The sequence below is a fragment of the Balaenoptera ricei genome, chromosome 14, assembly GCF_028023285.1.
Source record: "Balaenoptera ricei isolate mBalRic1 chromosome 14, mBalRic1.hap2, whole genome shotgun sequence".
Lineage (NCBI taxonomy): Eukaryota > Metazoa > Chordata > Mammalia > Artiodactyla > Balaenopteridae > Balaenoptera > Balaenoptera ricei.
In genome coordinates, this window is record NC_082652.1 from 33,934,417 (window position 1) to 33,950,493 (window position 16,077).

General features: G+C 44.4%; 1 protein-coding gene and 1 pseudogene across 3 annotated transcripts in view; both read left to right on the plus strand.

Annotated features, from left to right (window-relative positions):
- The window catches only part of EPB41L3 (erythrocyte membrane protein band 4.1 like 3), a 140,006-nt gene extending 130,866 nt beyond the window's left edge, over positions 1–9,140 (plus strand). Inside the window, exons 17-25 of one of the 3 annotated variants that reach the window (XM_059895260.1) lie at positions 543–617; positions 2,062–2,769; positions 3,277–3,399; positions 4,029–4,412; positions 5,198–5,329; positions 5,816–5,914; positions 6,343–6,423; positions 6,700–6,816; positions 8,011–9,140. In XM_059895260.1, coding sequence (XP_059751243.1) covers positions 543–617; positions 2,062–2,769; positions 3,277–3,399; positions 4,029–4,412; positions 5,198–5,329; positions 5,816–5,914; positions 6,343–6,423; positions 6,700–6,810 — 1,713 coding nt within the window. In that variant the 3' untranslated portion in view covers positions 6,811–6,816; positions 8,011–9,140. The remainder of the gene's footprint in view (positions 1–542; positions 618–2,061; positions 2,770–3,276; positions 3,400–4,028; positions 4,413–5,197; positions 5,330–5,815; positions 5,915–6,342; positions 6,424–6,699; positions 6,817–8,010) is intronic. The other 2 variants (XM_059895261.1, XM_059895262.1) reach the window with 2 other exon arrangements.
- Positions 9,141–15,410: 6,270 nt separating this feature from the next.
- Positions 15,411–16,077, plus strand: part of LOC132347341 (uncharacterized) — a 36,877-nt pseudogene continuing 36,210 nt past the window's right edge.

The window sequence follows — 16,077 nt, forward strand, 5'->3', positions numbered from 1 at the left end:
ATTTGTGGAATAAAGACATCAATCTAGGCATAACTGGGTTTTTCAGATTAGTAGCTAATGCAGTGACCCATGTGTGTTTCCTTCCTCTGTATCAGGCGACACTTCAGTAGGGAATATGATCAAGAATTTGTCAGACATGGAAGTGAGGATTTATTCCTAACTTAACTTTTTTTAAATCTTAACATTTTCATTTTAGTACTCACTTTTACAGTATTTCAGATCACTGACGTATGAACACTATTGAAATGCCAGAAAGCTCTTTATGCCACTCTTGCATGTTCTGTGTTTGTAGAAATGAGAAATGTTTGAATCCTAAAAACACTGGAGATTCAAAACATAATCTGTTACTCTTTGGAAATAATTATTAAATGTTGAGATGGCTTCAGACCATTTTCCAAATTAATAGACACTAATTTACTTCTTCAGAAAAAAAAATGAATGAGTATTATATGTGTAGCACAGAAAAGAACTCTCTTCCTAACTTGCCTTTTTGGAAACTGTCTGCTTCCTCTTCTCCAACCCAACCCCCTTTATTCAAACAGACCAAAGAAGAAAGAGAGATTTCTGAAAAGGTTCTATTTTTGCATCAAGGAAGCTCTCCATTCTTTGAGTCTCAGGTAAAAAACAAACATTAAGGAATTTTCCAGAAGGAAATTGCTCTTCAGATTTCAGTGTCATTAAAATGTCTGTAGTTTTTCCTTTCTTTTTAAAATTTACCTTGTTTGCCACTAAGGTAGGTATATCATTTTTGCTTAGATTCTGGGGAGGGAAATAGGGAATTTTGTTACTATTTTAGTTATCCGTTAGCTATCATTTCTTTGTGGCTTTTGCTCCTAGGTGATTATATCTGTGTGCGGTCATTGAAGCATTATGATTATACTTTGTAATGATATTATTGGACCTTTTAGTATCTCTTTCACCCATAGAGTGATGCTAATTTAGATGACCTTGACTGATTTTGAAAGTTCTGAACTTTTATTGGTTTTCCCACTAGCCGAGTGTGATAAAGAAAATTCAGGAAGGAGGCTCTGTGGTTACCTCTCGTCAAATCATTTTCCAGAAAACTGTCCCATCGACCCTAGAGGTTATTTTTCAATTCATTTTGTTTAATCCTGCACCAGCCTATAGATGGATCTGTAATCTTTTTTCTTAAGGCCCACCTATTTCTAGATTCAGGCTAGGATAAATAAGAACGTAGCAAACGTCCAAGTTTAAAATGTAAACCAAGGTGCTCCCTTGCTCCTGGCTTGGTTTCTCTTCCCTCTGTAACCTGTTAGACTATACCTGCTAACATCCTGGTAGGCTCCCCAATACAGAAGTTTCATAACTTCCATTTCTTCTGCCTTATTGGAACTAACACTAAGGAAACTGGCAAAGAAACTCCTGAGACGATGAACTTCGGTTGTAAATAAAATCGGAACAGTGTACAGACCACTGTGACCTATTTCTAAGAGGCTCCGACAGTGTCCTAACAGTGGGAAATAGTTCATTACAATGCCTGGAACACAGGTGCACTGAATACTTATTGGATAATAAGTGCTAGAGTGGATTCCGTCTCCCATATAAGGAAGTATAATTCACAAACATGGAAAATGGTTTTCACAGAAATTTGTGGGAATGCTGGCACATTCTTTGTGAGAACAACAGATATGAAGTACAGTGTTCTGTTTCACATGGAAAACTGTCTTTTCTATGTCCACACAAGTAAAGCTAAATAACTTGTACAGCAGCTTCAAAAATGTTGTTTAATCTTGACCTACAAAATGATCAGACATTTAGCATAAGATCAAATATAGTCTTTGCAAAATTTACCACCAAAGTATTTCAAGAAATCTGAAATTGCGAGTCTACACACAGACCGTATTCCAAGTTGCAGGTTAGAGTTAATAACTTTCAGATGGGAAGAGATTGCAGCCATAATTAATAGAAAATAACCCCAGCCCTGTGCAGTCACCTCCCAGGCCTGAGTGTAGCTCTCACCCTGATTGCCTTAAAGGATTCTTATTTTAGAAATGAGATACCATCAGAACTTCTAATTTAGCTTTTATATTCCAAATATAGGGCACAGAGGACTGGGTTATTGTAGACAAAATACCCACTGAGGTAGTTGATGGTGATTCGAAAAAGACTGTGACGTACAAGGTGGTGACCGCGAGCGGTAGAACTGATGACATCCCCACCGACTTGTTAGGATCTAGCGCCACTGAAGTGCAGAGCTTCGAAGACTTGGCCCGAGAAATGCACTTGAAGGAAGAGAACAAACAGAAAATATACACACTCGGAAAGTCCTACGATACCGTGTCTGGAAAAATTGTCACTATGACAGGAAAAGTCAAAGAAGGGGAGAAGGTGTTGTCCCCCTCCCCTCTTGAGCCGGGACTAGCCGAGTCCGTGAAGACCCCCCCTGTCCTGGCAGAGTTCGAGGTCCTGGGAGCCCTCACCGAGGACAGGACCAGGAGGGGGCCTGAGGTCCACACTCCAAAGCGGAGGCCGTCGGAGTCGCTGGCCCCCATCAGGGAAGCCGAGTCCCGGCAGCAGAGCCCCGAGGACGATGCTCTGGAGAAAAGGCACGCACCCGGGAGGGATGCCAGCCTGGAGGGCGAGCAGCTGGGCAGAGCGGAGCCCGAGGCCGAGGCCGAGGCCTTGAAGGTGGGGCCGTCCGGTCCCCACGGGAAGAGCCTGTCCGAGTGGATATACTCCCAGGAACCGGCCGTCACCGTCGCCACCACCCGATACGTTGTCACAGAGTCGGCCACGTCCCAAGTCGTGGTAACCGGTGCCGCCTTTGGGCCGCCGTTTCCGATTCCAGCATGACGTTTGCCGAGGCAGCCCTTCCACCCCGAGCCTTTCCATTTCTCTTGCTGTTTGGCTTATGTTGAGAGCCGCCAACCCAAGCTTTTTTGTTGTTTTCATGGTTAAGTCACTACCGCGGTCTGACGTGAGCGTTGAGACACCTGCCGTTTTATTTCCAGCTCTTGTCCCCGAGGTGGGGTGGTGCTGCCGGGGTTTGCAGTGCCGGTGCCGGTGAAAGGATCCGCTTCACCCAGCACCGCCCTAACCCCAGGAACTCTCTCCGCTTTACCAAACCAGAGCCCCTGCGCACCCTGATTTGCTGTTGATTTCCCATTCCTATGTGTTTCCAAATCTGTCTGTAGATCCCTCCATCCCTCGCCCTGGGTCCCGCGCCTACAGTTCTGTCTAACCAGCCGTGAATGAGTACATGCCCTCCTGTGTCCCGACCTCTGTGCTTGACTCTCCATTTCTCTATTCACTCAGACTAAACAGTCTTCTGGAGAAAAGCTCATGGATGGCTCTGAAATCTTCAGCTTATTAGAGTCTGCGAGAAAACCGACAGAATTCATAGGAGGGGTTACTTCCACTTCTCAAAGCTGGGTGCAGGTGGCCATTTGTTTCCATCCTCGGTGTCTCTGTCTCTGCCTCTTTGCCTTTTCTTTGTGCCTTTTTGGGGTGTGTGTGTGTGTGTGTGTGTGTGTGTGTGTTGCGTCCAAGTGGCTTTGCTTTAAACACCTGAGAGGGGTCTTCACTTACACCCCTCTGTGCCTGTTCCACGTTTGCATCACATGTCTTTAGTTCCATTACAAGAACATACTTCAGATGTTCAGAAAGCAATTGTGCTGAGACGTTTTAACAGCATTTAATTTCTTAAAGCATTTTATGTCACCTGTTAGGTCTAAGGAAGCAGCCAAAACCAATATGCATGTGCTCCAATGCTTTCATTTTGTTTTGGTTTTTTAATTGCGTTTTTTACTGCACTCTTGTTTCTTTTGTGACATCCGAAGAAGCAGCACGGGTTCAAGGCTATGTGTCAGCCAGAGGGCAGGCATCAAAGATTCTGGTGGGAGGAATGAAAGCTAATTTATATTTTCTATAAGCGTTGCTGGTTATAAGCACTGGTACTGGCTTTAGGTACCCTGGTGAGTGGCTGTTTTTGTTTTGGTTTTTTTTTTGCTTTCTGACCTTTGCTTTGTGGAAAGTCACACTGACACCACAATTTTTTTTCCATGCAGGAAACGGAAACCAAGACGGAGTCTGGCAAAATAGAGATGGAAACAACCCAGCGCCCCCAGCCACTTAGCACCGAGAAGGTTGTGCAGGAACCGGCATTGATGGAGGAAAGACATGTGATGAATGTGCATGCGAGTGGGGATGCTTCTTACGCAGCTGGAGATGACGTGGATGCTGTGACCCAGGCAGCATCTGCTGATGCTTCTGATGGGAAAGGGAAGGAGATCTCTGCTCTGACTGAGGGAGCAAAGGAGGAAAAAGGGGAGGTGGCCGACAAAGCTGTCCTCGAGCAGGGAGAGATGGCAGCTGCTTCCCAAGAGCCAGAGGAGGAGCAGAGTGCAGCCATCCACGTTTCTGAAGCTTTGGAACAAAAACCTCATTTTGAGGTAACTAGCGGTTAATGTTACTTTTAGTGCTGAAGTAAGTCCCTGAAATTTAGTTAAGCATAAAGGCAGGGTTAGGTTTAATTTTCTTCCTTTTCCAAGAGCAGTTTGTTTCTCCTCTTGTTGCCCTCTTGCATGGCAATTATGGGGTCTCCATGCTGGTCTGGGGTCCCATGCAAACATATATAATGATTATTCACAATCTAAAGTTCCAGGAAATGGCTTCTACTCTCTTTACAATTACCATAACTGGCAATAAACCTGGGAGATGCGTAGCCTGCCAAGATATTAGAAAACTTGATAAATTTATTTCTGATCAGTGTACTTAACCAGAAGGACCAAAACCAGGCTTGCCCAGGCACCAAGTGCTAGAATTTATTCTTTATTCTCTTTTATTGAAATTCCTGAAGTACATGGGGGCGGGGTGAGGGGCAGTGGTTCAGTGTCTTATTACTTGTTCCTTCTGTCCAAGAAGTTTTTCAATAAAAGGCAAATTTATGATTTTTTAATCTATTAAAATTAGTTTATGAGATAGAGGAGAGGGAATGTAAAAGAGTGGGTTTTTTCAATTTCCTTCGAAATATTTTCTTGTACCTGGAGCATTCCATATGAATTCTGGGAGACTGACATGTATCTGTTGTGTGCCTCATTCCCCAACTGACGACCCCCATGTAAAATGTAAACGTTTATTTCATACCAACCTGTACCACCAAGAGGGGAGGGAAAAAAAACAAAGGTATGTGTTTGCAAAATTTAATAGCCACTCTGCCTGCTTCCCATTGGTATAGTCATCAACTGTGAAGACAGAAACCATCAGCTTTGACAGTGTTTCACCAGGAGAAGTAAAGCTAGAAATTTCTACCAAGGAAGTGCCTGTAGTTCACACAGAAACAAAAACCATAACATATGAATCATCACAGGTAAGACAGTCGATGAAGCCCAGAGCCCTGGCACCTGTTTTACCCCTTGAATGGCTTCGTGCATTTAAGTGTCACTACGTGATATTTAATTTGTGAGACTCAGAGGACCCAACTGTCTCTATCAAGAATGGTGCAGTAATTGTAATTTTATTACCGATCAAGGAAGAGCAGGTGACTTAAGCAGGTCTTCACATACCTTGAACTGTAGAAAGAGGCTCGGAAATCTATCTCCCTAGCCATAGATAAGGAAAAACACTAGCTCATCCAGCCCCTGCTCACATTTCTGAAGTCCCAACTTTTTAATGAGGGTTAACAATGGCCAAGTTTGATTCAGTCTTTAGTCAGTGGCAGCTCCCAGATGCTGATGGAACAGCACAGTGATTGTGCAGATAATTAAATCATCGTCATGCCCTAAACCAAGATTGCAGACGTCTGGAGAAGTAACATCAGTATTCAAGAGTGGCGTCTCCCCCTTTGCTTGCTTAGGTCGATCTTGGTGCTGATTTGGAGCCAGGTGTGCTCATGAGCGCACAGACGATCACATCTGAAACCACTAGCACCACGACCACCACCCACATCACCAAAGTAAGTGGAGTGGGAACGGATACAGGAAGGTATCCGTTCAGAACTTCTGGGTTGGGCTGAAGCAGCAGATACGTGAATATCAGGATGCCAGGCCGCTGCATTGGAGCTCTCATGGCTGCTGTATTTGTGGTGCATCTGTCCTCACATGCCAGGTTCCATTTAAGAATATGCATTCTGATGCCCTTTGCATAACCCTTAACGCCAGTGCATAGCATATGGTAGACGTTCCAGAAACAACCAGCCAGCCAAACCCGAAGGACTCTATTCTGGCTTCGCTTCTGAAATTAACAACTGTAAATAACTGCCATAGGATTCTGTTTCAATTCTTAAAGAATGAATGATGCAACTTAAAGCTGTGTCGGCATTTTCCGCCATTTCCCCCAGTCAACAGTGACGGTAAAGTCATAATGCTTATCTGTTGCTTTCAGACTGTGAAAGGAGGCATTTCAGAGACGAGAATCGAGAAGCGAATCGTCATCACGGGAGACGCGGATATTGACCATGACCAGGTAGCATGTGAGAGAGGGTAGATACCCTGGCAGGGAGACAGAGAAACACGAGCTGGTTGTACTCTTCCCAGAGCTGTCCTTCTAGTTCAGCCTGTAGTCTAAACAGTTTTCTGAATTAACTTTCCAATATGCAACGTGTGACCCCCCCTTTGCAGTCATTGTATCCCATTTGTAAATTGTGTATATAGATCTTGCTCATAAGTCTCCACCCGGCTCTGATCTTGCACGTCCCACCTCCTTTTTTGTCTTTGCCCTTCTGTGATTTCCTGGGGATAGGCACTGGCTCAGGCAATTAAAGAGGCCAGAGAGCAGCACCCTGACATGTCAGTGACCAAAGTAGTGGTCCATAAAGAGACAGAGATCACCCCTGAAGATGGAGAGGACTGAGCCCAGGTAAGAGGTGGCGCTGGTTCTCTAGGCTCGGCCTCGGCTGGCATGTGGCCCAGGGCTTCCCTCTCTCCCTCCCCCTGCCTCTTCCCTGTCCTTTTTCTCTCACTGGCATTTGCAGGGCTCTGGGTATCACGAGGATGGAAAATTGGTTTGCGGCTGCTGGTTTGTTTCATGTTTGGAGGCTCCATACTGTGGACTTTTTACCTCCCCTGCCAGTTAGAGGATAAAGAGAAAGCAGAGTCTGCTTGCATGGTCCCGCGCATGTTCCCTTTTAATGCATGCTCTGTGCTCCTCTCATTATCCACATCTGAAAGGTCAGATCTGGTTTCACTTGCCATGTAGCCTAATCAGAACTAGGATGGTTTTGTTCTGAGAGGTGCAATTTGTGTGTTCCAAATACTAGGGAAATAAAATATAGCCTGTTCTCCTTCCGTTGGTAACATTATCCCATTGTAAGCTTTCTCTTCCACTGTGTTTGGTTCTAGCCTGTTTACGCTTTTGTTTTTGCTTTGTTTTACAATTTGAGACCAGAGCACTCACTCTCATTGTGGATGTCATCTATTTCCTGTATTCTTTGGGATGATTTTTTTCCCCAGTGTAGTATTGTGTCTCGGGAGGAAGCAAAAATGCAGTCTTGTGGTCCTGCTTTCCTCCAGAAAGCGCGTGCCTTTCCAGCCACTCTTTGGCCGACATCATGAGCAGACAGCATCTTCTGTGTGTGCACAGACTTGTCATGCATACTAACCCGCCCCTCGAGCATCCCTGGAAGGCTTTGAATGCTGAATGCAGCTCCTTGCACACTTGGTTATGTGATAAAAGTCTCTTAAATGCTTTACATGTATAAATGAAATAAGTACGTTCTCTAACACTGGTTAATGTTGATTGATGAGTGGCTTCTCTCAAAGGAAAAAAAGTATAAAAATCACGCATTATATTCAAATTAAGAAGGTAATTTGGAAGATAGAAAGCAAAAAAAAAAAAAAACCAAAAAAAAGGTTCTCTTCAGTGAGTTCAGCCACTTGGGTGACGATGTGGTTATTTCAGAGAAAGCCTATCAGTGACGTACACTGGTATTTTACAGTATCTTGTCAAAAAGAGCATTTTATAACCTTACAAGATACTTTTCCCATGACCTCGATCTGAGGGAAACTCTCAGATGTTTTCAAATGAGTAACTGATCAAATCTCTCTTCTACAGGAATAACCTAGGCTGCACCTGAAGCCAGTCATGCAAACCATTATGAAAAACCAGAGTCTATATGGAGTTTCCTCTTCTAACCCACTGATTTGTATCTGCCCATGGACAATTTCAATCCAGAAGAACTGACCTTGACCATTTAATAAAGACACTGGCAGAGATCTTCCCATAATAAAGCAATCTGAGTCAGCATCACTAAACTGATAATGCATGAAGCAACGATACAATTACAAAACAAGCAGCATTTTTACGTTTCACACAGTGTCTAAGTTCTCAGCTACACCTGCACGTTCATAACCAACAATAGAAACCGTGATCTCATGTAACACATAAAACAATCCATGCCTTTCATAGCTGATTATTATTAAAGTCTAAACAAAATTGCAGTTTCTTAGGTGACAGATCTTTTGTTTACAGATCAACAAAGATTACCCTAAACTGCTAGAAGCTGTCTAGTCCAGTGTGTCAGGTTTTTCCCATATTAGATGTACCAATAACCGAGTTTATTCAGTAAACAACTTGAATCTTGTACTTGTCTCCTCTGGTTTATTACTCTCACCTGTCAGCAGTAACGACTCTCCGATCCTCTGGAAATATTTAATGCTCACAATCCTGCTTTGTGTAATCTAATTTAACCGTTATAAAGTAGTACTGACTTTAGCATATTAATGTGATTTCTTCCCCGTCGTCCGCTTTGGTCTGTGTTCAGTCTGGAAAGCTTCCCAGAGTTCCCTAACAAGTCCTAAATATGTAAATTGTCATTATTTTGGAAAGAAAACCTGTATTTTTGTTAGTTCACCATATGATGAAATTTCACTCCGGGAAAACCCGTTGGGCTTCTGTTGCTTTGTTTTCTTTCTTCATTTCTTCGTCCTTGTATTTTTTTAATGGATTTTTCTTCTTTTACTTGAAAAAAAGTGTTTTATTTCCAAATCTGGTCCATATTTGCAGTCTAGTTCAGAGCCAAGCCTTAAACTGTACAGAATTTCCACTGTAATAAAACTATTTAGTGTTTAGTTACAAATAGCCTTCAAAAAGTTATATTCTCCATCTCACTGTCAACCGCATCGCACAGCCATGGTGAATGTATGTTTCCGCATAGCAAAATAAAAATGGTAAATGCATTTAAACCTCTTATTCTCTAAGTGTACTACTTTCAGGATTGTACGTGTTTGGCCCAGAGCTAACATTTGCATGACATCAAAGGCCTCATTCATCTTCAGGGTAGAGAGAGCCTGTCTTTTTCCAGGAGAAAAAGTGTAGACAGATGGGGAACGAAATACGTGTAGATAAATGGTTGGTTGCCTATGCAGGCCTTGAAAAGTACAACTAGTATCACAGAATCTCACTTTCAAAGTTTTCGTTTTTCTGTTAGAAGACAGGCTGTGCTATAATCCCAGTGTTTCTGGGGGCTTTTAATCTACCAGAGAGACACCTCTGTCTCACATCCTCTCCAGAGACGAGCAGGTTGGCAGCTGGGTCTGCAGGGCCGTGAATGTTTCTGCAGCTCACTGACATCCAGCTGCTCGCATGCCGGGGACTAAGAATCAGCCTTTCCGTTACCAACCGCCCACCTAACGCCTAAATGCGTTCGCTGGCATTTCTTACCTCACTTCTGGACTTTGAAAAAAACTCTAAAAAAAATGTTTTATTCTTCCTCATAAAATTACTGGATTTGACCACAGAGCTTACTTTTACTGAGGGAGTCAGAGTCTTATCATTTATCTCTGAAGGACTTCTCAGTTTGTCCTTAGTGTCAGTACTAAGTATTCATTTTAGGAACTGAAGCATCATTTTCATTGTGTTGAAAGCCAATCCAAAGAAACGTGTTGAGAAAAATTAACACTTTATTGATATGAAAATTAGCCCTTTATTGATATGCCTGCATCTGATATGCTTACTTTGTGTCCAAAAAGCTCACTCTTTTATTTTTCTAAAATTTTTATTGAGGTATAATTGACATTATTTTCTCGGTACAACATAATGATTTGATATTGTGTATACTGAAATGATCACCACAATAAAGCTGGGTACCACGGTCACCATACATAGTCACAGTTTTTTTTCTTGTGATGAGAACTTCTAAGGTTTACTCTCAGCAAGTTTTAAATACATAATACTATATATTTATTTCTATTATTAATTATAGTCACGATGCTGTCCATGTTTGCCATGTTTACCAAACCTAGTGTTTTCAGGTTTCTCTGTCCTCAGCAGTGAGGGCTCATTCTTTTTTGGTTTTTTTTTTTAATAATTTTTTTTAAATTTATTTATTTGTATTTATTTATTTTTGGCTGCGTTGGCTCTTCGTTGCCATGCGTGGGCTTTCTCTAGTTGTGGCGAGCAGGGGCTACTCTTCGTTGCGGTGCGCAGGCTTCTCATTGCAGTGGCTTCTCTTGTTGCAGAGCACAGGCTCTAGGCACGTGAGCTTCAGTAGTTGTGGTATGTGGGCTCAGTATTTGTGGCTCACGGGCTCTAGAACGCAGACTCAGTAGTTGTGGAGCACGGGCTTAGTAAATAGGAACGCATGAGAAAGTTCTTTGTAAAATAGAAAATGGCAGTTTAGGGCTTCCCTGGTGGCGCAGTGGTTGAGAATCTGCCTGCCAATGCAGGGGACATGGGTTTGAGCCCTGGTCTGGGAAAATTCCACGTACCGCGGAGCAACTGGGTCCGTGAGCCACAACTACTGAGCCTGCGCGTCTGGAGCCTGTGCTCCGCAGCAAGAGAGGCCGCGATAGTGAGAGGCCCGCGCACCACGATGAAGAGTGGCCCCCACTTGCCGCAACTAGAGAAAGCCCTCGCACAGAAACGAAGACCCAACACAGCCATAAATAAATAAATAAAATTTAAAAAAATAAAAAAAAAAGAAAATGGCAGTTTGATGTAATGACTTGATTTGTCCCCCTCTCCCCCCCCACGCTGTGCATCCCTTATTCTGTATGTGAGAATCCAAACTAGTTTATCTCAGGAAGAGCAAATTGCCTCTGCTTGAGAAAAAAATAGCCCTCTGCTTGGGGAGAATTCAGAAGCTGCAAAGATCTTTTTCTTGTTAGGATTCAAGCGATGGGAGTGACCCTAGCTAGGATCCTTCCCTGTATCCAGGTCAATGTTCACTTTGTTCTGAGGGGCAAAAAAGAAATGCGTGTTTATGATGACCTCATGCTTTCCTATGGTGAGAATTTAGCTGATATTGTCGATGAAACCATGCCCACGAGGCAGCCGGCACAATGCCTCGCAACGTTCAGCATGAATCCAAAACCTACACATGCACGTTCGTAAGATTCTTGCGTGGCTTGTCAGGTAAGGTGTGTGTGTATAAGGGCGTGCACATACTAGTGGATTAACTATATTAATTTTCCGTAGAGGGATTTTATATTTGCATGGGCCCTTTTTGTATGAACAGAGAGAGAGTTGATAAGTGATAACAGAACATTTGTGTGCTTGAGTTGGTTCATGTCCGATACCTTTCCTGGGGATGCTTCCCAAGGACTAAGACAGAAGGAATTCACAGGTAGCACAGGCTCTGCGTCCTCCGGAGCAGTGGGTCTTAAGCCTAAATGCCCATTAGAATCACTTGGGGATTTTTTTTTTAAAGATACTGAAGTCTGAGCTTCCGGAGAGTCTGAGTTCATTGGTCTGGAGGTGGGACCCAGCATTACTACTTTGTAAGAGATTGCAGACAAATGCCATGGACGGCCAGCGTGGAGACTCACTGGCCTCGTGAAGGGGTCCTGAGACCCAAGCATGCGTCGGAATACACGGACGCCCCCCAGTGATTCAGTAGGTCTGGGGCAAGGCCTGAGAATGAGCGTTTCTAGAAAGTTCTTAGGTGCTGGTGATGCCAGGGATCTGGAGATGGCACTTTGACAACTACTGGCCTGGTAGAAAGAGCACTGATTTAGGAGAACAGCTGAGTGGCAAGTTTCTTGACCTATTGTGATTCATCTTCTAGAGAAGGAAATTAACTTATCCACATACAAATTACTGTGAAGATTTATTGAGACAGTATTCTCAGAGTCACATAAGGAATGTTTCTAGTGCTGAGTAAGCCTAAGGCAATACTGTTATCTCCCCCATGTATTGGGAGCTTGAGAGATAACAGAGGGTGTGGCCCCCAGGAACACTAAGAGAAGCACGATGGTAAGGTGATGAAGGCAATGCTAGTACCACCTGTAGTTAGGCTGGAAATAACAACTCCAGTAGAAGAAATTGTACCTTTAAAGGGCATCAGGAATTGCCCTGTAAACATTGATAAGAATAACCAAAGTGACAGAAAAGTAGGAAGTTTCCAAAGAGGCACCAAAAATGATTTTTAAAATATTGCAGTGCTTCCCTGGTGGCACAGTGGTTAAGGATCCGCCTGCCAATGCAGGGGACACGGGTTCGAGCCCTGGTCTGGGAAGATCACACATGCCACGGAGCAACTAAGCCAGTGCACCACAACTACTGTGCCTGCGCTCTAGAGCCCCGGAGCCACAACTACTGAGCCCACGTGCCACAACTACTGAAGCCTGCACACCTAGAGCCCACGCACCGCAAGGAAGAGTAGCCCCAGCTCGCCGCAGCTAGAGAAAGCCCGCGTGCAGCAACGAAGACCCAAAGCAGCCAAAAAAATTTTTTTTAATATAATAAATAAATAAAAATTTTTAAAAAATATATTGCAGTGCTGCCTCCCCTCAAAGCGTTTCAGCATTAGTTTGTTATAATCACCCAAGACAGGTCTATAGGCTCAGAAAGCCTTGAAATAAACTACACTAGAGAAGAACCAATCGTGGCCACTCAGAAGGATGCTCGTAAAGAGGTGAGCAAGCAGACAGAAAAATCAGTATGAAATAGATGTGATGGGAGGTGTAATAGTGGTGGGTGACAATTAGCCCAGAGGAGAAAGAGCCTCTCCAGGGTGAGACAGGAGAAGCAACATTGGGATCGACCCTTAAAGGATGTGGAGCGTTCACTGGACACCAAAGGAGCTGGTGGGGAGGTGAGGAGCAGGACACAGGAAATGCTAGAAGCTTCTCACGCAGGAATGGTTCCTCGGTCTGGCATTTCATGATTCCAAATAGCCGTCTGTTACCAGTTCTGTCCTCTGCCCTGGTAACTGCGGAAACGTTAACCTAAATGACAATGGAGACCATCAGAGGTCTAAGGGAAATGTCCCCAGAGTGACAATGCCAGTACAAGTGACCGAGAGTCACCAAAGGGCTACTGATTGCAATGCCCACCCCCAGAAGGAGCCACAGCTGAAGTCCAAAGTCAGGGCTGTAAAGAGAAAGGTGGGGGCGAAGAAAGGGTTTTTATAACTTGGAGCAGGTGATGGAGGTTGTGGGGAATCTCCTCTCTAGAGATGGTAAGGAAAAGCAAAACATACAAAAGATGTCAGCTCTGGGAACTGGCTTAGGATATCCTGCAAGAAGCTTGTAGCTGGATTGGATTTCTTATCCAGTAGTTCTTCCAGCTTTATAATTCTAGATCTACATAAGTGGTAACTTTCCATGTAAGGAAAGTTTAAAAACAGAAGAACATGTTCTTCAAGTACAAGGAGAATTATCGGAACTATTTGAAAAGAGAGAACTAAGAATTCAATGGAATTTTTTGTATAAAACCTCTCAATTACCAGAAATAGGTGGGACAGTCTGATTAGTTTTTGCCATATCTTTGATACATGATTTAACAATGTTTAAAGGCTGACAATACCGTGTAACATACTTAATGCCAATAATACTGTGAATAATTTCTCTTTGGAGTATGCAAAGCACTCTTTAAGGATTTTTCCATGTATCAGAGTCTTCATATATTATTTCTTCTCACTACACAGTGTCGTGGAGACAGGAGGTGAAGGAGATGGCCGTCACTGACCTCAGAGTCTGAAAGTTGCTTTTTGGAATAAATTCCTTGTAACAGCCTGTTTGTTACGTGACTTTCTGAAAAGTGCAAACATTAAGTGCTTTGAATTTTTAAAAACTTGAATTTAAGGTGAAGGGGAGTTTCCTACAAAAAGATACAGGGGTGATCCATTTGAAGCATGACATCCCCCCTTCTGTTTGGAGAGAACTCGATTATCAGGAGCATCTGGAGAAATCTAGCCAGCTTTGGGTCTCATTGGTATTGGCTGGGATGTTCTGTTAGATTCTAAAGCAGGTGAAATTACCCTTAGGATTGAAGACATCCTCAAACATTCAGGGTGGGGCAGCTTGGCTTCCTTGTGTAGGAATCATTTCTCAGGTTTCTTCTAGTCATTTCTGAGCAAGTGAGCTTTTTCCATCCATCAGGGTTAGTGGGCGGGAGTCGGTGGAGGAAGGGGGCATGTTGGAAGGTGCGGACCGGGACCAGGGGGACCAGTCAGCACAGCCTGGGTCTGCGCTTGGAGTTACCTGGCAGGAATCAGAGGATGCTGCGAGCCCGGGGCCAGGTGACAGTCACAGGTAAGAGCACACGATCACAGCAAGTCAGAGCGGCAGGAGGGTTGGCAAGAGACGGTGTAAAGTAGGAAGGTTGAGAGGGAAGTCGGGCTTTATGGGCAGAGTCCAAAAACTTACCAAGGACTGGCTGGTCTGCGTGCAGACGGCTTTTGAAAATTCTGGTGTTTCTGGCGTGTTTGCTTGTCATTCCCCTTCCTCCTAAACGTGATCTGGCAGGAGCAGGAGAACAAGGGGAGGCAGAAGTCTAGCTGAGTGTGCCGGGCAGTTGGGTACCCATTAATAAAGGGTTGATGATAAGTGGATGTTATTTAAGAACCCATGACTAATATCTAGCTGTCATTCCCTTGCCATGGTCCATGAGATGGCCCTGCTGTGCCCAGAATGGCTCCTACAGAATTTTTTGACAGGTGCTATATGTTATAAAGAATAAACACCTGACTTCAGCCCTTTTCGACATGAAACAAGAAAAATGTTAGCACTATTTATAAGGCCACGCACAATGAGAGGTGACTTATAAATCACCCCTCCTGTACGTACACACGTACACACACCCCTCAGCCCTTTGCTTACAGCTCCAGCCATCTCCTGGTGCCCACCACACCCCTCTAGGATGGCTTTTCCAGAAGCTTCCCCATTCTTGTTGAGTTCACTTAAGCCCATCTGTAAGCAGTCTTTCCTTAATGTCTCCGTCATACTCTTCTGAGCGGCCATTGGTCCCTGCAAGATCACTTGATCTGTGCGGCCACCTATTAGTTCTGTGATGCTGGGCAGTTATTTAAGATCTTCCCTTCACATCTTCAGGCGGAGTCGGTAAAGTGCTCGTCTGAACAATGTCAAAATGACAACGTGTGACCCGCTCTGACCTACAGAAATGGCAATGTCATATGCTGTGAGAATGACTTCAATGTAAAACGATTCAAATAGTGCCCGGCACTCTGTAAGCAGCGCCTTTCTAGTTACGATGCGCGGGTGCTATCAATGATGTCTCTGCCCAACGGCAGCAAGTCTGCGCTGCTGCCTCCTGCCCCATCCCAGGCAGACACCGCTCAGGTACTGCAGGGCTTTCCAACCGAGCCCACAGGCAAACTCAAACCCTGGGAAGGGAAGAGGCACTGCTTTTCAACCCCGCGGCCCTGTTCTTCTGGCCTTGCCCTCCAGGGATTTCCATGCCCACCACCCGCTGGTCTAGTGCAAGGGGCCCCCCACTCCCACTGTGGCGGGCAGTGTGCTCCTGGCATCTCGCAACAGAATGTTTTCATAGAAATGTTCTGCCTGACGGTTACATCACGGTGATGAAATCGTGGGTAATCACCAGTTCAGTCCATTTTACCTGTAACCTGCCTTCGCTAATCAAGGTCCTTTTAATGGTTGCTGGAAAAGACCCGCTTGTCCTTGAGCTGCACGGAGCTTAAACAATGAGGTGCTTCCCCAGGTTGTCTTCCAGGGACTTGGATCAGCTGTGTCTAGTTGGAGCTGAGTTGGTTAAAACTGGATAGGACCCCTGACCCTCCACCTGGGCATGCGCGAATGTCCGCTCGATGACCTTTTGACGTCAGAGGGCTCAAAACCACCCTCAGATGGAGCCAAGCGCCTCGGTTTTTGAACAAGCAGAGGCCGTGGCTGAGCTGCGCCTGCGCAGAACGAAGAT